At 60.5% G+C, this 17,524-nt stretch overlaps 9 protein-coding genes across 10 annotated transcripts; 2 read left to right on the forward strand and 7 right to left on the reverse strand.

The window, feature by feature from the left end:
• The first annotated feature begins 232 nt into the window (after positions 1 to 232).
• Positions 233 to 3,383, forward strand: SDRG_01918 (hypothetical protein). Its single transcript, XM_008607473.1, has 3 exons — positions 233 to 328; positions 373 to 1,681; positions 1,724 to 3,383. Exons 1-3 carry the CDS (start codon positions 258 to 260, stop codon positions 3,248 to 3,250), a joined length of 2,907 nt encoding a protein of 968 aa, XP_008605695.1. The 5' UTR covers positions 233 to 257; the 3' UTR covers positions 3,251 to 3,383.
• Positions 3,260 to 4,663, reverse strand: SDRG_01919 (hypothetical protein). The gene is made up of 7 exons (XM_008607474.1): positions 4,429 to 4,663; positions 4,239 to 4,373; positions 4,073 to 4,190; positions 3,924 to 4,030; positions 3,792 to 3,875; positions 3,646 to 3,745; positions 3,260 to 3,602 (listed from the first exon to the last, which is right to left on the reverse strand). The coding sequence occupies exons 1-7, from the start codon at positions 4,618 to 4,620 to the stop codon at positions 3,328 to 3,330; spliced, it is 1,011 nt and encodes a 336-aa protein (XP_008605696.1). The 5' UTR covers positions 4,621 to 4,663; the 3' UTR covers positions 3,260 to 3,327.
• Positions 4,664 to 4,850: 187 nt separating this feature from the next.
• Positions 4,851 to 5,908, reverse strand: SDRG_01920. 2 transcript variants are annotated; one of them, XM_008607475.1, is made up of 4 exons: positions 5,859 to 5,908; positions 5,521 to 5,794; positions 5,447 to 5,472; positions 4,851 to 5,397 (listed from the first exon to the last, which is right to left on the reverse strand). In XM_008607475.1, the coding sequence occupies exons 1-4, from the start codon at positions 5,867 to 5,869 to the stop codon at positions 5,100 to 5,102; spliced, it is 609 nt and encodes a 202-aa protein (XP_008605697.1). In that variant the 5' UTR covers positions 5,870 to 5,908; the 3' UTR covers positions 4,851 to 5,099. The 2 variants fall into 2 exon arrangements, with proteins under 2 accessions (XP_008605697.1, XP_008605698.1); XM_008607476.1 differs by having other exon boundaries at positions 5,375 to 5,472; positions 5,859 to 5,869.
• Positions 5,909 to 6,284: 376 nt separating this feature from the next.
• On the reverse strand, positions 6,285 to 7,025 carry SDRG_01921 (hypothetical protein; the record flags this gene model as incomplete). The annotated part of the gene is made up of 1 exon (XM_008607477.1): positions 6,285 to 7,025. The coding sequence occupies one exon, from the start codon at positions 7,023 to 7,025 to the stop codon at positions 6,285 to 6,287; it is 741 nt and encodes a 246-aa protein (XP_008605699.1).
• A 259-nt stretch (positions 7,026 to 7,284) lies between these two features.
• Positions 7,285 to 8,106, reverse strand: SDRG_01922 (hypothetical protein; the record flags this gene model as incomplete). Its single annotated transcript, XM_008607478.1, has 1 exon — positions 7,285 to 8,106. One exon carries the CDS (start codon positions 8,104 to 8,106, stop codon positions 7,285 to 7,287), a length of 822 nt encoding a protein of 273 aa, XP_008605700.1.
• A 523-nt stretch (positions 8,107 to 8,629) lies between these two features.
• On the reverse strand, positions 8,630 to 9,381 carry SDRG_01923 (hypothetical protein). Its single transcript, XM_008607479.1, has one exon. The coding sequence runs from the start codon at positions 9,170 to 9,172 to the stop codon at positions 8,708 to 8,710; it is 465 nt and encodes a 154-aa protein (XP_008605701.1). The 5' UTR covers positions 9,173 to 9,381; the 3' UTR covers positions 8,630 to 8,707.
• A 145-nt stretch (positions 9,382 to 9,526) lies between these two features.
• Positions 9,527 to 12,188, forward strand: SDRG_01924 (hypothetical protein). Its single transcript, XM_008607480.1, has 12 exons — positions 9,527 to 9,831; positions 9,875 to 9,948; positions 9,995 to 10,127; positions 10,179 to 10,418; positions 10,474 to 10,730; positions 10,779 to 11,019; positions 11,066 to 11,138; positions 11,191 to 11,286; positions 11,335 to 11,408; positions 11,451 to 11,631; positions 11,678 to 11,940; positions 11,988 to 12,188. The coding sequence occupies exons 1-12, from the start codon at positions 9,571 to 9,573 to the stop codon at positions 12,081 to 12,083; spliced, it is 1,989 nt and encodes a 662-aa protein (XP_008605702.1). The 5' UTR covers positions 9,527 to 9,570; the 3' UTR covers positions 12,084 to 12,188.
• On the reverse strand, positions 12,067 to 15,463 carry SDRG_01925 (hypothetical protein; the record flags this gene model as incomplete). Its single annotated transcript, XM_008607481.1, has 14 exons — positions 12,067 to 12,203; positions 12,246 to 12,352; positions 12,396 to 13,537; positions 13,589 to 13,658; positions 13,712 to 13,767; positions 13,811 to 13,894; positions 13,941 to 14,156; positions 14,200 to 14,302; positions 14,347 to 14,746; positions 14,787 to 14,915; positions 14,964 to 15,006; positions 15,053 to 15,126; positions 15,178 to 15,235; positions 15,284 to 15,463. The coding sequence occupies 14 exons, from the start codon at positions 15,461 to 15,463 to the stop codon at positions 12,067 to 12,069; spliced, it is 2,799 nt and encodes a 932-aa protein (XP_008605703.1).
• A 94-nt stretch (positions 15,464 to 15,557) lies between these two features.
• Positions 15,558 to 17,403, reverse strand: SDRG_01926 (hypothetical protein; the record flags this gene model as incomplete). Its single annotated transcript, XM_008607482.1, has 1 exon — positions 15,558 to 17,403. One exon carries the CDS (start codon positions 17,401 to 17,403, stop codon positions 15,625 to 15,627), a length of 1,779 nt encoding a protein of 592 aa, XP_008605704.1. The 3' UTR covers positions 15,558 to 15,624.
• Between the last annotated feature and the right edge of the window lie 121 nt (positions 17,404 to 17,524).

Consider the following 17,524-nt stretch of genomic DNA (forward strand, 5'->3'; position numbering starts at 1 on the left):
GGGGTACCAGTGCGCTGCAGGAGTTCTTTGGGCGCGCGGCAAACGTCTAGTCAGATGCCCGTTCAATATCACAAATGGTCTAGCTCTACATGGATGGCGCCGGCGTTAACCAGGGGATAAAGCGATCGCTCCACTCAGGCGTTTGTTGTGCCCTGCTAAGTTCGCGCGTGTGAGCTGCACGAACTTGGACGAGATCGCGACAGGTGGATAGTTTTATCCGGACATCCGGTGAGGACGCCTTTCAAACCAACAGAGAGATGGCGGCAGCGACATCGCGCACGGCGCAGCAGGTTCTCACGGCGGTGCGCAAGGTGCTCGCGGGCCACACGTACAGCGCGCAAACAATGCAGCGCACTTTCATGGTCACTCTAGGAGAGCCGACGAGCGGAAGCGCGCGGACGCCTTTCTGCAAACCTTCCAGCGCACGCCGGAGGCCATTCCCGTGAGCTTGGCCTTGCTCGCGCAGAGCGACGACGTTCTCAAGGAGCACGAGCACCTCTTCGTTATCAACACCATCTATCGTGCGCTGTGCAGCCGCGGGTCGCGGGACCATCCGCGCTTCAAGTCGGACGCCTCGGTCGGCGCGGCCGAGCTCCTGCGCCCGTGCTTTGCGCAGCTCTGCACGCACATCCATGGATCGATCACCAACCACACGTCCTCTCTCATTGCGAGTCAGTACGCGTGCTGCGTGGCCGTGTGCATGCTCTCGACGACCGAAGGCGACGTCCTAACAACGCTAAGCGCACTCTCGTCAACGGTGTCGCTGCCCAGTATCGCCGTCGACATGGCTGTCATCACGCTCCTCCAGCTGCTGCCCGAAGAGATCCAAAACAAGCGCCTCTTGCTTCGCAAGGACCACCGGGAATCCTGGGTGGCGTCCGTCAAGACCGAGTCGCCGCAGGTGCTCCATACGCTCGAAGGCTGCTGGGCGAGCCAGGTCGCGCGCCGACCCAACACGCTCTGTGCCTTCCACGCCCGCCTCGAAGAGCGCATCCTTGAAACCTTTGGGGCATGGATCGTCCATGGTAAATTGGCCCCCAACGCGATTGCGTCATCGAGTTTGCTTGCTGCTGCATGCGACGTGGCCGCCAAGATGGCGCCCGAGAGCGACCGCATCTTGGACGTCCTTCAAGACATTGTCGGCACGTGCGTCGACGCCTCCTTTGCGCCACTGCTGTCGCCGCTGCTCGCGTTTAGCACGCGCCTCGGGTCCCACGCTTTGGAAACCGCCCACGACCTGCGCCCCGACCTCCTCGTTGCGATCGCGGCGACAGTGGCGAGCGTCGGCGAGCAAGCGCTTGCCTGTGGTCTCCTCTCGCCCAGTGGCACTGCGATGCCCCAAAGCTTCCTCGACATGCTCTTGGCCTTCAGCTCGGTGCACGAGACGGACGCGTTGACCAAAGTATTTGATTTTTGGGTCGCCTTCCGCGCCCACATGGTCGGTGACGGCAGCGACGCAGCGTGCACCTGGGACGCCACGTACATTCCAACGGTCCTTCGACATGTAGTTGCGTCGACGTCGCTCGAAAGAACGTCGGACCCGTCCGGTGACGAGTTTGTGCAACACCGCAAGGAGATGCGCGCGGTCCTCCGGCTCCTCTCGCAGGCGTCGCCCGACGCGTTCCTGCACGAGCTCCTACGCGCCATTTTCACAGCGTACGAGACGCTCACGCCCCCCTCGGTACGCTTCTTTCGGACCGAATGAGGGCTTACGTTGGTCTAGGCGCCAAGCGTCGCACTGCCGATTGAAGCCGCGCTCCATGCTCTGAGTGCGCTCACCAAGTGCATTCCCGACAGCGACGAGACGTATATGCCGCGCTTGCTGCACCTTCTCTCGGCGCTGGCGTCGCCCGCGCGCACGCTGCATGCCCGAGCGCTCCTTCGGACGATCACGGTCTTTCTTAGCGTTGTGCCGACTTGGATTCGGGCGCATCCCGCGTCGCTGCCGTGCGTGCATGACATGCTCACGCTCGCGCTGTCGTGCGCCGAAGACGACCCTCTCTGTGCGATGCGCAACGCTGAAGATCACATTGGCGCCGTCGCGCTTCTCAAGCTCGCGACCACGTGCGCGCCGCAACTGCACCTGGCGGCCGATCGCGATTGGCTCGAGTGCATGCGGAACGTGTACCGCGCGAACTTGCAGCCGACGCCGCTCCTCTCGGACAAGAGCTTGCGCCTCGTGCTCGAAGCATATGCGCGGGTGCTCATGGGCGCGACCCAAGCCGCGTACCAAGCGTCCAGCGTGACCTACTACGAGGCGGGCACCCCGCACGTTCTCTCGCTCGCGAACTTCATGTGCGAGCACTTGGTCGCGGCGCTGCCCCACGCTGCCACCGACGAAGCCGCCCAAACCGTAGTGTCGCTCGTGCTCGGGCATTTCACGACACTCGCGTCGGCGCTGCTCCGCGAGCGCAGCTCGAGTGCTGACCACCCGCTTCTCACTGTGCTTCAAACGCACTGGGCACCGGTCTTCCAGCCGCTACTGACGTGTCACGCTGTGCAAACCAGCGTCATGGAGCTCTTGGAAACGCTCTTCAAGAGCCTTGAGCGGGACGCGGCGCCGCTCGCGACCGCGGTCGTGCCCCTTCTCGTGCACGCGTATAGCGCGACGCGACATCGGTGCGTCATCGATACGCTCCAAGCGAGTTTGCGCTGTGCGTCGCCGTCGTCACCGTTGAGCGGACTCCTCCAAGACGCTGTCTTGCGCATCGTGCAGGACACAGCGCCGACGGCCCTCGCGCCCGACGGCGCCGATCGCCTTGACGGTGTCTGTGGCCTTGTTGTCGCATTTGGCATCCACGAGCCCAAGATGCTCGAGGCGGCTGGCGTACTGCCACCGCTCCTCGCGCTCCTCCTCGAGGCACTGGTAGCCGGGCCCTACCACGTCCTTGCGGTGCTCAAGGTGCTCAATGCGCTTTGGCTCTGGCGAAGCGACGCGATGGCGCCGCTGCATCTGTACGTGACGTCCGTGCTCTCGGTCGACGTGGCGATTGCGATCTTTCGACAGCTCTTGCGCGCGCCGGCCCCGACGACCGACGCGGTCGCGCAGTGTCTTTTGAACGCCCGACGTGCGTTTCCCGCCGAGACGCTGCGCAGCATTGCGACGTCAGCCGTCCACGACCCTGTGTTTGCCAACGTCTCGCATCAGACGCAGCGGGATATGCTCGAGGCGTACGCGAGCGTCGATCCCAAGACCGCCACGCCGCGCAAGCTCGGTCGGTTCGTCAAGCTCTTTCAGCCCAAGCACTAATACACGACGAACAAGGACAAGTTGACGCTAGGTGTAGGGTTATACAAACAGGGTCGATATATAGTAAAACGGTAATTCTAGTAGCCATGGGAGGACGCATAGTCCTTGAACTGCTCCCAAATGAGGAACCCGAGCATGGTGTGGGGACCCGCGCGGATGTAGCCGGCGGCCCAGCCCTTGTAAAGTCCGTTGACGACGCCTTCGGCCGCCAATGTCTTGCGGAAGCAGTCGTAGACGCCCGTGTACAAGGCACCGCGGCCGCGCGCGTCGACGCGCTGGCTTGCGAGGCGCGTCGCGACCACATCAAACGGCTGCATGAAGGCGGAGATGGCCAAGCCACTCAAGAGCGAGGCTAGCAGAATCGGATGAGCCAAAACCTCGGACGTGACAGGTACCGCTAAGAGGGACCCAGACGCTGGTCGGTGCCAAGTCCAGTGCGTCCATCACAAACACTTTGGCGCTCGAGTACGACGCCAGCTGCGCACCCGACCCCACCTAATGCAGCGTGACGATGCTGTCGAGTCTTGGCTCTCTATCGTACCACGATCCGCGCCATTTGACCGCCGGCCCCCCGGTAGAGGCCTGCGACGCCGTCGGTCGCCAGCACTTGGCGAAATCCGTCCGTCTGGTGGATGAAGTCGCGTCAGCGATTGCGAAAAGCGGTGGGTCGTACCAAGGAGCGGTAGTGGTATTGCGCATTCACAGACGCCGTCGAGCTCTGCGCCTGCAGCCGCGTCTTGACGAGGTAGAAGGGCGACCCAACAATGCCACCCAGCACACCTAGTCAATGCCGTGAGACGTAGCTACAGTACATGGACGTACCCGAGAGCGCGCCGGCGACGGCGTTGCGGCCCATGAAGAATGGCGCGTTCGGGTCCGAAGCGCCGACGAGATGTTGGAAAGACTCGAAGCTGCCGAGCCGCAGCCCATTCATGATGGCCTACGCACCAGCGCTTACGATGGATGTATCGTCAAGCGGAGACCGTACGTTGTAGGCCATGCCGGCGGCGAGACCGCGCTGGATGCCCACGACGCCTTCCGTGCGCGCAATCGTGTAGAACGCATGCGCAAAGTTGCGGTACAGCACGCGTCCGGGTGTACTGCTGCGCGCCATGAGCTCGCCCTGCGCATGTTCATATCTTGAGACGATTGCAGCAGTACGATGGATGATGGATTACCTGGAGCTGCATGCGCGTCTTGACGACCTCCATCGGGTTGGACCCGATCGTTGCCAGGGACGTAGACGCGCCACCGAGCACGCAGCTCAGCCAGAGCGCGCGCGTCGCAGGTGCTGCCGGCGCTGTGTCATGCTGCACTTTGATGGCGAAGCCGCGCCGGGTAGTCGCGCAGCCAGCCGTCTCGACGCTCATCTTGGCAAGTGACCCACCATGGTTTATACTGCCACCGACCACATGGTTGCCGTTGGAAGGCTCCCGAACGCAAGTGGTTGCGTCAGCGTCGCTTTAACGCGTTAAAGGGATAGGAACGCGTTAAACTTGAGCACATTGGACGCGTTCCTTCGAGCGGCGACACCAAGGGCGACATGGGGAGCTGCTTCGTGCCTGCGTTGACAACAGTCTCGGCACAACCTTGGGAGACCTTTAGACAGGTTATATAGCCGAGTTAAACGCGTTTTTAAAGCGATTTGCTTGGCTTACGCGTGAGGTCCCATGCATCCTTGGCATGCCACCATGCTACCGCCAACAACAGACCGCCAAGGACCATGACTGAAGGCGATGGTGGTCGAGGTCCATTCGGGCAAGGTCGATGAGCTCGGAACAGAGATGGGCGCCGAAATCGCAAGGAACGATCGAGCTCTGTAGACTAGACGGCTAGTGTATATGGCTAACTAGACCTTTGGAATGTAGACACCACCAGCGCGGGACACCCAAGCTTCTGGCTCGGGTTTGTAGAAAGGATCGACTTGGCGCATCGGGCTCGGGCTTCGGTTCATGTAGGCGTCGTGCGTCCAGTCCCGTTTGGACACGTCGACATACGGGCGACGACTTGCGCCACGGCTGCGGCTTCGACTCCGACTACGTCGTTGTTGGCGACTTCGGCTGCGGCTTCGACTGCGGCTTTGTCGATGGCTGCGGTCTCGGCTGCGATCTCGGCTGCGACTCCGACTGCGCTGGCGGCGAGGTTTTCTAGAGCATATAACCAAGATGAGCTCATGATGCAGGGCTGCGGCCGAACCGGGCATGATGGCGGTTCTCGTCCATCTAGTGTAGTCATGTCAGATTGAGGGAGGAACACCTGGAATGACGTACGTCGGGGCGAAACGGGTCCTCTGGTGGGAGGCTCTCGATGGAGCTCACCGACGACGTACTCGAGACCGAGCTGGATCGCTGGCGCTTGGACGGGACATCGCGGCCAAACTCGTCCACCTTGGTCTTCTTGTGCTTCTTCTTGTGCTTCTTCTTCTTCTTCTTGGCCTCGCGCTTCAAGGTTGGGTTCGCCGCTTCCTCCTTCATGCGCCGACGGAAGGCCAAGGCCTGCATCTCGGCCTCCGTGTAGCCGCCGGACCACTTGGCATCGGTCGACCTAGTTCATGCATCTTCCATCGTTCCATGGACCTCGGCGTCAGCTCTCGCCGCCATCGACGTACTTGCCGCTCATGCTGCTTTGCCTCGAAACTTATAAAGGTATCTGTTTTTAGAGTGTATCGGGGCAGAGAGTGTACTTGAATATGCATTCAAAGAGGTCTAACGGCCAGGTGGTGCTTCAACTTGGCAAGATCCAGCAACCGAGCAGCAACCCAGCAGCAACCGAGCAACCGGCTGAAAGCTGCTCATGCGACTTCATGCTACGACAAGGTAAATGGGTGCATCGCCCTGCTCTGCTGCGCCTTCATCCACAGTCACGACGTCGTTGGCTCTGTGGCCGACGACTTCTGGTACTCTGCTGCGGCGCATCTACTAGTACGAGGGAACCCGCCGACGGTGAGCTCATCGCCCCACGACAAGACTCCAACATCGCATGCAAGACCACGTATTCATAGTTCATAATCGCTTGGGCAAGCCGCCGAGAGCGCCTACTGCTGGTCCGAGCGGCCCGCGGTAAGCGCGTCGAGCTCGGCCTGGCTCCACGCAGGCAGCTCGTACACGACCGCCTGGTCCCAGATGGGTTGCACCGTGGCCATTTCGGCCGGGCCGGCCGCGAGCACCAAACGGTGCGCCGCGCAACGCGGGAGAAAAGCCAAGTCCGCGGGCGTCTTGCCCTTCGTGTCGACGAGCACGTGGAGGCTGCCCCAAAAAGTAATGTCGTGCGTGTGGGGCAAGTTCTCGAACGTATCGTACTCAAAGACGCCATTGAGGCCGTCGTAGAGCACCGTGTCGTCGCCGTGGAGGTAGAGCACGCGGGGCGTCTTCTGGGCGACGAGCTGCCACAAGAGATACACGAGGCAGATCGACTTGCCGACGCCCTCGTCGCCCGTGAGAATCATCATCTTGGTGCCGACGAGCGTGTCGACGACGTCAAAGAAGCACTCGCGCAAGTAAAACTCGGCCATGTCCGTCAAGAGCGGGTGCTGCACTGTCAAGGCAAGCCACGGACCATCGTCGGCAAGCGCCGCGTCCGGAAGGGCGACGAAGAACGGCGTGCTGCTGGGACGCTTGGCCAGTTGGTCTTGGAGTGAGCGGGTAATGGCGTCCTCGACCGCGTCGATGATGGCGGCCTCTTGGGCCGAGGGCTCCTCGCGGTCGGCTCTCGCAATCCGGCGCGAGCGCAGGACCCACTTGCCGTTGACAAACTCCATCCCAAAGCCAATGGCCATTCTGCTGCTGTCTGTTGCAAAGGCTGCGAATTCGAGAATGAAGACAGCTTTCAACTGCGTGGCGATGAGATCGTGGCGTTGGGACAGGCCCGTTCGATATTCTGCCATCCGCGTCGCTCGTGCTGCCACGTCATCTGTATTTTCAGGCCAAAAGAATGGAAAGTCGACGGGTTGAAGAGCCCACTGCTTGCCGCCTCCTGTCGAATGCCATGGAAGCATACATGCATTCGTTGGAGGAGGTTAGCTACTACGTGCTGGGTCATGGACCGAGTGTTGGCGCAGTTGTGCGCACGCCGCACGTGGCCGCCGCCATCGCCAGCTCGGCGGCGTCCCAGTCGGGCAGCGCGATATGCGTCGTCGCAAGGGCACAGCGCGTTATCGCCGACTGGGCCACACGGACGCTGTGCACCTTGCCAAACGGAATCGCCGCCTGATCGGTAGCAGTCGTGTCGAGAAGCACCCAGAGATCCAAGGCCCAAAACACATCGTCTGTCAAGGGCGGCAGCACCTCGATGGCGTCCACGCCGTGTAGCGGATCCAGCAGCACGACGTCCTCGTTGAAGAAGACGAGGACGCGATGACGTGTCCACACGAGCGTCCAGAGGAGGTAGATGAGAAAGGTCGACTTGCCCGGCCCCGTGACGAGCACGGTCGGCACCACGAGGATCTCGGCCACGAGCGACCGATAGATCGACCGGACAAAGAGACGGGTCGAATGCGAGCCTGGTATTGGCTGCAAGAGCACGAGGTGTTGCTTGGCCGGCTCGGCAATGTTTGCGAGCCGGGCGAGATCGAGGTCCTTGTAGAATCGAAGGGCCGATGGCTCTTCCTGGACCGCACGCAGCTCTTGCTCGAGCAAAGCAATGCTTAGTGGACTCTCGGGGCCATTAACGTGCGGCAGCAGCTCGTGGGCGCGCAGGAGCCGACCGTCAAACGTGTGCACCGAGAGGTGCAGCGGCGGCATCGTCGCGTAAAAGTCGCGCTTGACGACGGTCGCAAGGTCCTCTGCGTTCATGCAAGTCGGCGTCGCCACGAGAACGGGCACCGCATCGGGCAAGAGCACCCAGAGTGCGCTCGGCATAGCGAGTTGGCGATAACCTGCTGGGGTGAGGACGGTCGACGAGGGACCCGGCTGTTACAATGCGTGAAGCAAGAGACGACGGTGGTCGTATATTCAAGAGTGATTCAAAAGAGAGCCTACGAGCCGAGGGCTGAAGAACACCAGGAGATAGGACAGTTGTAAAGCTGACTCGGATAAGCAAGAGCTGCAGAGAAGTATGCTATTCCTTGTTAAGCACACCTCTAAGCGTAAGCTGGTTATCCAACTTCAATCTGGGCTGGCAAGGGAACGACCATGGGTCAATAATAAAGATTGACCCATGGGTACGACCATCGTGGGTTGTACGGATACAACCGTAAGTAGCCCGGTTAAATACTGTATCCGTATATAATTCCCCAGTCCAGTTAAGACCGGCGTCTGCTCTGTCTCGCGGCCCAAGCAGCCACGCCATCAGCCAAGAATGGACCAAAGACACGGCCTCTTGCCTCGCACATGCGAGCTACAACTAGCTGCCTAACGGGTAGTGGGAGGGATACGTATGTAGTGAGTGGCGTAGGGTCAACTGAATTAGCTCGAAGCATGAGCTTCTACATTTGGCGGCTGCGCTCCGAGGTGGCGATGGTCACGCGATCGACGCTCGTGGCTCATCATCGTTGGAGCCGTAGGTCTCCATACGTCGCGTTGGTAGGATAAGCGCTCGCTCACTCGCCACGCGCGGTATGACCAAACAGTGCGCAATCGGGCGGAGGAGGCGGCTCATGAGTAGCTGCAGCGTGTACGGTCTCGTCGTCTTGGGCAGGACGCATCGCTGGACGGCGCCTTCTACATGCTCGTTGACGCTCGGGATCATTGGGTCTGGTAGAGGGCGCAACTGCAAAGGCGTTGCCCAGTGGCTAGCGTACGCGGCGGGCACAGCGCACTTCAAGTCGAGCTCGGTGCCGTCATTTGCCATGAGCACAAGCGGTCGCCCGTCCGTCGAGAGTGCAAAGTGGGCTTGCGCCGCATCCCGAAGCTGGCGCATCGACGCACGCCCAACGGTCGCGACCTCGATCGCCTCGTCGCGGCCGTTTGTGATCCACACACCCATGCCCGTTCCCAGCAGCCCAAGGCGGGTTCTGCGCAGCTGAAGGTTGCGCGTCGATGGCCTGTCTGGTTGATCGGTCTTGACCGAGGTCGGTTAGCCTCGCTCTGGACCTCATGGCACGTGGCAGCACCTCTCGCTGCTGTGGCTTGCGTCGACGTCTGCGCTCGTGCAGGCTAGTATGCGACGATGTCCTTGCTCGGCGCATGGCTTCGGAGATCGCAATGAGCAATCAACTGACCTATACCAAAGGCGACCATATCTTTGCTACCTGCGTCCAAAATTGAAAGACGGCAATCAACTGACCTTTTCCAAATCGCTTCTTCAACGATTAAAATTACATTGCGTGTTTGTATGTAGCACGCCATTGTATTCTGTTGAGGAAGAAGATATCGCGAGGCAGCATGAAGACGGGCCTCGTCCTCGGGCTGCTGCATGGCCTCGGAGCAACGCTCTCGGCGCTCGTCGTCGAGATGCCTCCGCCGGTCGTAGCGCGCGAGGCCATGAGCGCCATGCGCCTCATCAACCAGACCGACGTGACCAACGACATTCCGCAGTTCGAGGCGATCATCAAGGCCGCGTACGCGGTGCTCCAGGCCAACTACGACGACCAGATGCACGCGACCGCGCCGGGCGCCATCGAGAGCATCGGCTTCCAGCACATTGTATGCATGCTTCTGTCCTCTGCGCTCATCGACGTTGCATTAGAAAGCCCATGATGCGCTGCTGGCGGCGCAAGCGATCGCCCACCGCAACTTTACGATGGCCACCAAGCAGTTCACGTACGCCAAACAGCGTGGCAGCAATGGGATCTTGACGCTATGTTAGGGCCCTCCTGCGCCATCAATGGAGCAACGGATTCATGCCCGATGTGATTTACGGTCCGTCGGTCAGCGCCTCGTCTGCCTGGCTGGCGACCAACAAGACGTACTACCCAGGTCCTGCGTTCTGGTCGATTTCGGTACTAGTACCTGTGTACGCCACGCAAGCAATGTAGCAAATCACAATGTAGGAGCACAACAATGACACGAACAAGTCGCTGCCGACGTCGGGCCTCCTCGCGCCACCGCTGCACGCGGAGACAGCGATGCGCATCTTTTATCTCGCGCCGCTCGACACGTCCATGGGCACGCCCGTGTACACGGACGACGCCATGGTCTTCCTCTGCGATGTCTACTCGCCGCTCCGGCGCTTCCACGACTACTTGTTCTCGTCACGCCAAGCCTCGAACGACTCGCTCCTCGTCCTTCGCGTACCCGATCATCATCGTGTTTGCTTGTCCTCGGCCTCATTCGTTGCCTACGTAGCACCCTTGGGAGAGCATGACGAGTGTCGCACCTGGTTGGAAGGATGCGTTGGCGTCCGTGAAGCTCGCTGCCGACTATGCCCAGGTCATCAAGCGTCTGAACGTTCCTGCGACGGCCCAAGACGCGTACGTGGCGGCCGCGTCTCGGTTCTACCCCCGCGACACGTCATTGGTGAAGGACCTCTACGAGCCAATGCTGTACCTCGCGAACTGCTTTGTCCGCGATGGCACTTCTGGGACGACAACAGCTCCTTCCAAGTACACTTATCGAGTCGTCGTAGCAAGGAGTATCAAGTTGAGGCATAGGTGCGCTACGGACGTGCACGTGTTCGATGTCGAGTTCAACGCGATCGTGTTGCGGTCGTCCGAAGCGCTGCTCAACATGGCGACATTGCTGCTCAAGCACGCGTCGCGGTCGTTGCGCTTCGACTGCAAATACGGCCTTCCGCACGCCCACGACATTGACGCGCTCCAGCGATCGGTTGCAGCGCTCAAAGCCCGGCTGCAGTCGCCACTGCCCGACGGTCTTTGGAATGCGTCGGCGCAGGTACTTTGATCCTACTTCTCGCGTGTTGACATGTATGCTGCGCTAGTATTTCCAGAGCAGTCACACCACGTCGCCGACAGTCCAAGGCTTCTTCCCGCTGTACGCGACAGCGCTCAAAGGTCTGGCGTAGCGATGCGTCGTATGTAAGCAGCCACTGACGCACTGGCGTAGACACAGTGCAGATCGGCCTCCTCAGTCATATTCTACCGACGCCCCATACATTCAATTTCTTTTGCGACTATTTTCCCATGGCCGTATATCCCTGCCGTACGTCCTTGGTCATCGTTCAAGCGTTGGACAATATTGTGTGTGTAGAAGACACGATCAAAGATGTACCGCGCATTACACTGCTTGTCCACAGCTACGTTGCCTATCGCGGCTTTCTCAAGGTCAGACTGACTCTGAGGCGACGGTGACGGAGCGTGAGCTAGAATTCCTTCTTGGGGGTCGCTCAAGTGCTCTTGCAAAAGACGTATGCGCTTCTCTCGTCCGTCGACACGTTTCATTTCTGCGATGAATTTGACGCGACATCCGGTGCGCCGCTAACGACGACAACCGGCCTCTCATCGACGCTCGCGGCGTCGGTTGCCATCAACATGGGCCTACCCGACGGTAGATGTGACCAATTTGATCGATCACGGATGACACGCCGACGTAGCGACGCAGCCGCCGAGCCCCGACACGCCGCCGATCAACCGCAAGATGATTCTGATCGTCATGTGCATTGAGCTCGTCGTTGCCATGGGCGTGGCGATCGGCTGCGTGGTCTTTTCGATTTACTTTGTCGTCAAGCGGCCTCAAGAAGTGGCCCCGCGCCCGGCCGCCGCCTCGACCCCCAACGTGCGCGTCTCGGACAGCGCGTCGAGTCCCAACAGCGACCATTTGGAAGAGTCCTTGCTTTCAGAAGACGAAGACGTTGACGTACACGCGCCTTCTCTGGTCTCGTCTCTGACGAACGCTGTTTCTAGGAGTATGGCTCATTCCTCGCGTCGTCGCCGCGCGAACCCAAGGGCACGTGGTCGTCGATCAAGTCGTTTGTATCGAGCATTAGTCCGTGGGGGTGATGCTTTTGCCAAAGTGGTGTGCTTGGCGCTTGCGCATTGCCTCCTTTCGCGCACGCCACCCGCTGTATTTGGAAAAATTCGTTTTCGCGTCCAGCACATGCTCGAGCTCCGTGTTGCGCACTAGGGTCTCGGTGATGACGCGCCTCTTGTAGCGTGAGGTACCTTCGTAGCGCTCGAGGTCGTCGCGGTGGATCCACTCGAAGAGCGGCACGACGTACAGCGCGTTGTTGGCAAAGCCCGAGAGAAGGCCGGCTTGGTGCTTGGCGTGCCTACGCCCACTTTCCAGCGCAAGAATGGCCCGGACGGACGTACCGGATCGCGCTCTGCGGCGTGGGGAACGTGTGGTAGACGTGGACGTGGACTTGGACGTCGTCGTGCGTCCAAGTGTTGGGCAAGCCGACGCACGCGTAGCGCTGACTGCTCACGACCGGGTCGCACTCGCGCTTGATGAGGAGGCCGACCGCGTGGGTCTCGGCCAAGACGTCTTTCCACGCCTTTTCTTGTCGCGCATCGACCGCCATGCGGCGCTGCGACGCCGGCGTCTTGGTGTCGCGAACACTGGCGTCGGGAAGCACGGCACCGTGCTGGCTGCGGAGCACCATAGTCACGTCCCCGTCCTTGAAGAGGAGGAACCCGTTGACGTCGAGACCCCCCATGGGCTGCGCCACGTCGATGGCGCCAATCGAGTGGAAGAGCTGCAGCGTTGGCTCGATGGCCTTGAACTTGCCACAGACGCGGAACGCGATCGAGCCGAGACCGTCGACCATCGGCCGCGCGTAGCCGACAAGGGCAAACGGGTGCGGTACGCCGTGCAGCGGCTGCCACAGAAACTGCCGCGTCGCGTGGTTGAGCGGTGTTGCTGGCGACGACGCACGCAGCGGGTTGAAGTGTGTGAGTGGCTTGTCCGTCTCGTCGTCGTCGTCATCAAGTTCGTCCAAGTCGTCGGGAGCGATAAAGGCGTCCTCGGTGTGCTCCAACGCGAGCACGTTGGCGGCTTTGGACCCGCGGTGCTTGGCCATCGTCGGTGATAAGAGCGAAATGCGCCGCTGGCCGTGCAAATGAATATCGCTGTCGCGCTTGGCGCGTGTCGAATGCGGCCCGTTGCTCGTGTGCAAGCGCCGCGTCGTCGAGGGTAAGCTGCTCATCGAGGCCGACGCCGTGAGCCGAGGTTTGGCGTAAATATGGAGCTCGCCGACGGGCAGGAGCGGCCGGCCGTCGAGGCTCATGGTTTTGGGCAGCGGGTCCAGCGTCAGACTGCCCGTGTGCCGCTTGAGCGACGCCAACGGCTTGAGCGACTCGGCGAGAAACTCTTTGCGGTACTTCTCCCACACGATCGTCTTCATGACGCGGTTGTCGAGGGACCCGAGCTGCTCGTCCGAGCCGCAGCGCTGAAGACTCGCGCGCGCGTCGGGCGAGAGCAAGTGGAAGATGTCAAAGCGCGAGAGCACGAGCACCTACGTACGCACGCGGCGTCAAGCCCGCCACCCGACGGCATTTCGCCATACCTTGACCGGGCTCTCGGCATAAATGGACGCATGGCGCGTGAAAATGTCGTTGAAGCGGCCGGCGGTCGCCCTAGCAGACGCTGTTGAATGAGAGAAGAAGAAGACGAGAGAAAGGCGTCGTACTCGGCACAGCCAATGACGCTATTGGGCCCGTACCGAGCGACTTCAATGACAATGTCCTACGTTTCGGGTGACGTTGAACGAAGCTGGCGGGGCACGCACCTGCTTGGTGAACGGGTCGAGCGTCTGGTGTTTCGCGACGCACTCGCCGCGCACAACCACATACATTTCACCGGCGCGCGAGCCCTACACCGCAAGGGTATAGTCAATGCAATGGGTAGTACCCACCGACTTGTTTGCAGATTTCCCCGCGAAACGCTATGTACTTTTCGACCATGACGGAGCACATGGCCTCGATCGTCGCCACGTCCCACTCGGGCCCCGAGAAGACCGGGTTGCTCTGCAAAAGGCGCACGTACTCGGTGTGGCTTTGGTTTTGGTACTTTTGCACGAGCGGTATGTACTCGTCGCGGCTCAGCGTGAGCAGCTCCGAGTAGTCGGTGCTCGTCTAGACACCGTAGCATGCATAATTTTGTCGCTGAAAGGCCTACCACGGTCGCCCGACGGACGCCGTTCTCCTCGGACAAGGCGAGTTCGCCAAAGGTTTCGCCCTCCTTGAGCGTCGCCACAACCATCGAGACCGGCTCGTTGCTCCTGCGAGAAGGCGGTAAAAGGAAATCGGAGTTGGCAATGCGCACCGATTGGTCGTCGACACGCGGACCTCGACCGCGCCGCTAAAGAGAATGTAAAAGTGGTGGCCGCGCTGGCCTTCTTGGAAAATGGTCGTATTTGTCCAAGCGCACACGAGTCGAAGAGCTTTGCAGAGCTGTTTCCGAACCTCAAACGAAAAGCGCGCGAAAAATTTGACGCTTTTGAGGTACTCGACCGCAAACTTGAGGTCGCGCTCGGTGCGGTCGCCCGCGGGCTGCATAAAGATGGCGCGGACAATGTCCTTATTCGAGCGAAAGCGCTTGGCGACTTCAAGCGAGATCTCTTTGGCAATGTACATGTCCTTGGGCTTCTCCCGCAGAATCGCACTGTACGCAGCCTTGTCGATCGACGCGAGCTCGACCAGTGGTGTTAGCGTCACGACCGTCGCTAGCGTCCACTCAAAGACGATCTGCAACTCCTTCAATACCTTCGCGCGGGTGCGCGTCTTCGCCGTCGCCGACGAGCGCACGGTCGCCAAAGCACTCGCCCGGCTCGAGGTCGCAGAGCACACGTTCGACGGGCGGATCGCTGTGCTTGCTGAGCTTCCGAACTTGCACTAGAGCAAAGGTGCCTGTGCATGGGACCGGTTTGCTATGGTGGCTACCTTGGCCCGACAAAAGGACGTAAAACCGGTCGCCGACGTCGCCCTAGCCGTGTCATATGACTGCATGCGATGTCTCGCGATTGCAGTACTTGACGAAAAATGGGCGTCTCGACGGCGCTGAACGTCATGAGCTCGAGCGCCTTGTAGAACTCGGTTTCCTTGTCTATCACATGCCGTTTGTACAACAAAGATGCGCGAGCAGCGAGGTGCGTACGCGGGTCGAGGTGGCTGCAGTGCTTGCCAATCTTGGACGTATGAAAAAACACCTTGATCTACACACGAAGGTTGAGGATGCGGTGGACTGTGGCGACTTGGCTTGCAATATGAACGTCCTCGAGCGTACGCTCGGCCGGTGGCGTCATAAGAAGCCGCCGGCAGTTGACGACGGTCGGTCCGTTCTCGGCCACGACTGTAGCAAACGCCTCGGTGGCAAGCTTGATCTCAAACTGCGTCGCCAACGACGCCTTGCGCGATTCGTCCTCAGTCTTTGCCTTGGGCATTTGGGCTACAATGGCTAGCTATTCATAGATCGACTCGTTATTTTATAGGTCTTGGTCGATAAGACAATATTCGTATGAGGTGTGTGGATTGGTGAGTCAGCAGCACAATTCCTTGATTAAATGTCGATATATGAAAGTGGAGCTCATATCATTTGCTGATATTACGTGACTGGCTCGGACATCACCGCCGTCGTACTCGCTTCGGTGATGGCCTCTATGGCCACTTGTGTCACAAGAGGCTCCTTGAGGCTCCTGGGCACCACGGGCGTCGCTTCGACGGCGGGGCGAGAGCTCTCTTGAGTGCGCATGTGCTCTTGGAGCACCGCAATGCATTCGTTGCAGCGGCGCACATGGTCGTTTGCTACGTTGCCGGCAGATGCTACGTCGGACGCGATGGCCTCTGCGTGAGCCGCCACCGCGCCGGCATCAGCGTCGTTTCGGAGCTCGTGCGCCACGAGGTAGGCGCGCACCCAGAGACTGCACGCCCACATGGCCACACTGACGTTTTTGGCGGTCGTTGGGTCCAGCATCGGGTCGTTTGCGAGCGCAAGCACCTCGGCAATCACCGCACACTCTCCTTCGAGCACGCAGACAAAATCAAAGCCAACGAGTTCGTGGGCAAAGTGCGGATTCGAAAAGAGCTTGCGCTTGGCGATCTCCCAGTAGTCCAGTGTCGGCGCTGGATTCGGCGCAAGACCCAGTATCAGTACCACGCACTGCATGACGACGGCGCAGACCCGTGGCGGTCGGCTGAACGACTTGAGCTCGTTCACGTCGTTTTTCGTAAGTGACAAGAGTGCATTGGCCGACGCGTTGACCGCGGCTTCAAGCTGCAATCGCTTCGCCTGCCCCAATGAGCTCGTCGGCTCACAGGATGCTGCTGGCGTAGGCTGGGACGCGACGACGTCGATGGCTTCGTCCAGAGCCGTTCGTCCCGCGGTGTTGCGCCGTGTCACGTCGGCGTCGGCAAGCAGGAGCAATCGCACCATGTCAACGTTGCCAGCGCGGCACGCCACGTGGAGCGGCGTGTCCCCGCCGACCATCGGCGCGTTGACGTCAGCCCCGCGCCCGAGCAAAAAGTCACCGACCAGCGGTGAGTTCATGTCGGCGGCGATGCCCAGCGGCGTGAACGTCGATGTCATCAAGTCGACGTTGGGCGAGAGCGCGAGTACGTCGACGATACCGTGCAGGTCACCGTCTTGGCACGCGTGTCGCGCGACACCGACAAGGAGGATCCCGGCAATGAGCTGGCGGACGCGGTCGTTAAGCCCGTCAAAGCCCAATGGCATCGCCTCGATCGCGGCAAAGATCGCTGCTTTGTCGTCCGGATTGAAGGCCTCGGCGCGGCGCGCATCGAGGTGCTCGACCGACTGCAAGACAGCGTGGCGGTTCTCGCGCAACTGGACGCGGTACAGCGTCCACTGTTCCGTGGGCATGGCCAGCGCCACGCTCGCCTCGGCCTGAATGGAGGCGTAGAGCTCCCAGAGGCACCACGCGCGCGAGAGCGGGATTGGGTCCAAGAGTGGTGAAAACACCAACACGACCTTGCCAATGGCGCGAATGGCCGACACAAACGTCGTTGACCACCACGTGTGCGGGCGGCTCGGCGCGTTGTGCTGGTCGACGACGAGCAAGTCGAGCCAAAAGTACGGGTACTCGCCGCCTTCGGTGAGCGCGAATATCTCGATCGCTGCGACGAGGTCCACGAACGCGTACTTCCACGCATGAGATACGAAGTGTGTCGCCGGTGCGACCGCTGGCGCCGCCAACGTCTCGGCAAACGATAGGTTGCGGCCCAGCGTCGCGGGCTTGACGACGCTTTCGCACACATCGCTGGTCGTCATCGACGGAGACAAGTGTCCTTGGGCGACGAGCTCATCCTTCCAAGCCACAAGGCTCGCCGCAGAGACGCCAAGCGATGGAAACCCAGCGTCCGCCATCCCGAAACGGTTTGCCGCTGCCACGTCAATGGCATTAAATGTGGCGTGGCGCCATTTTTAGATCGCTGCATTGGAAGCACATACAAATGACAAGTGTATGTTCTGGGTCAGATGGGTGCTT

This window comes from Saprolegnia diclina (genome assembly GCF_000281045.1).
Source record: "Saprolegnia diclina VS20 unplaced genomic scaffold supercont1.4, whole genome shotgun sequence".
Lineage (NCBI taxonomy): Eukaryota > Oomycota > Saprolegniomycetes > Saprolegniales > Saprolegniaceae > Saprolegnia > Saprolegnia diclina.

Excerpts from the sequence above, each read along its gene's own strand:
- SDRG_01918 (XM_008607473.1), top strand. The coding sequence starts at position 258 with ATGGCGGCAGCGACATCGCGCACGGCGCAGCAGGTTCTCACGGCGGTG. Across the intron at positions 329-372 it reads AAGGTGCTCGCGGGCCACAC|GAGAGCCGACGAGCGGAAGC; the intron begins GTACAGCGCGCA and ends TGGTCACTCTAG. Across the intron at positions 1,682-1,723 it reads AGACGCTCACGCCCCCCTCG|GCGCCAAGCGTCGCACTGCC; the intron begins GTACGCTTCTTT and ends ACGTTGGTCTAG.
- SDRG_01919 (XM_008607474.1), bottom strand. The coding sequence starts at position 4,620 with ATGAGCGTCGAGACGGCTGGCTGCGCGACTACCCGGCGCGGCTTCGCC. Across the intron at positions 4,374-4,428 it reads AGACGCGCATGCAGCTCCAG|GGCGAGCTCATGGCGCGCAG; the intron begins GTAATCCATCAT and ends GAACATGCGCAG. Across the intron at positions 4,031-4,072 it reads CGTCGCCGGCGCGCTCTCGG|GTGTGCTGGGTGGCATTGTT; the intron begins GTACGTCCATGT and ends GGCATTGACTAG.
- SDRG_01920 (XM_008607475.1), bottom strand. Across the intron at positions 5,473-5,520 it reads AGGACCCGTTTCGCCCCGAC|ATGGACGAGAACCGCCATCA; the intron begins GTACGTCATTCC and ends TGACTACACTAG. Across the intron at positions 5,398-5,446 it reads GAGAACCGCCATCATGCCCG|AAAACCTCGCCGCCAGCGCA; the intron begins GTTCGGCCGCAG and ends TATATGCTCTAG.
- SDRG_01923 (XM_008607479.1), bottom strand. The coding sequence starts at position 9,172 with ATGGGTGTGTGGATCACAAACGGCCGCGACGAGGCGATCGAGGTCGCG.
- SDRG_01924 (XM_008607480.1), top strand. The coding sequence starts at position 9,571 with ATGAAGACGGGCCTCGTCCTCGGGCTGCTGCATGGCCTCGGAGCAACG. Across the intron at positions 9,832-9,874 it reads GCATCGGCTTCCAGCACATT|AAAGCCCATGATGCGCTGCT; the intron begins GTATGCATGCTT and ends ACGTTGCATTAG. Across the intron at positions 11,409-11,450 it reads CCTATCGCGGCTTTCTCAAG|AATTCCTTCTTGGGGGTCGC; the intron begins GTCAGACTGACT and ends AGCGTGAGCTAG.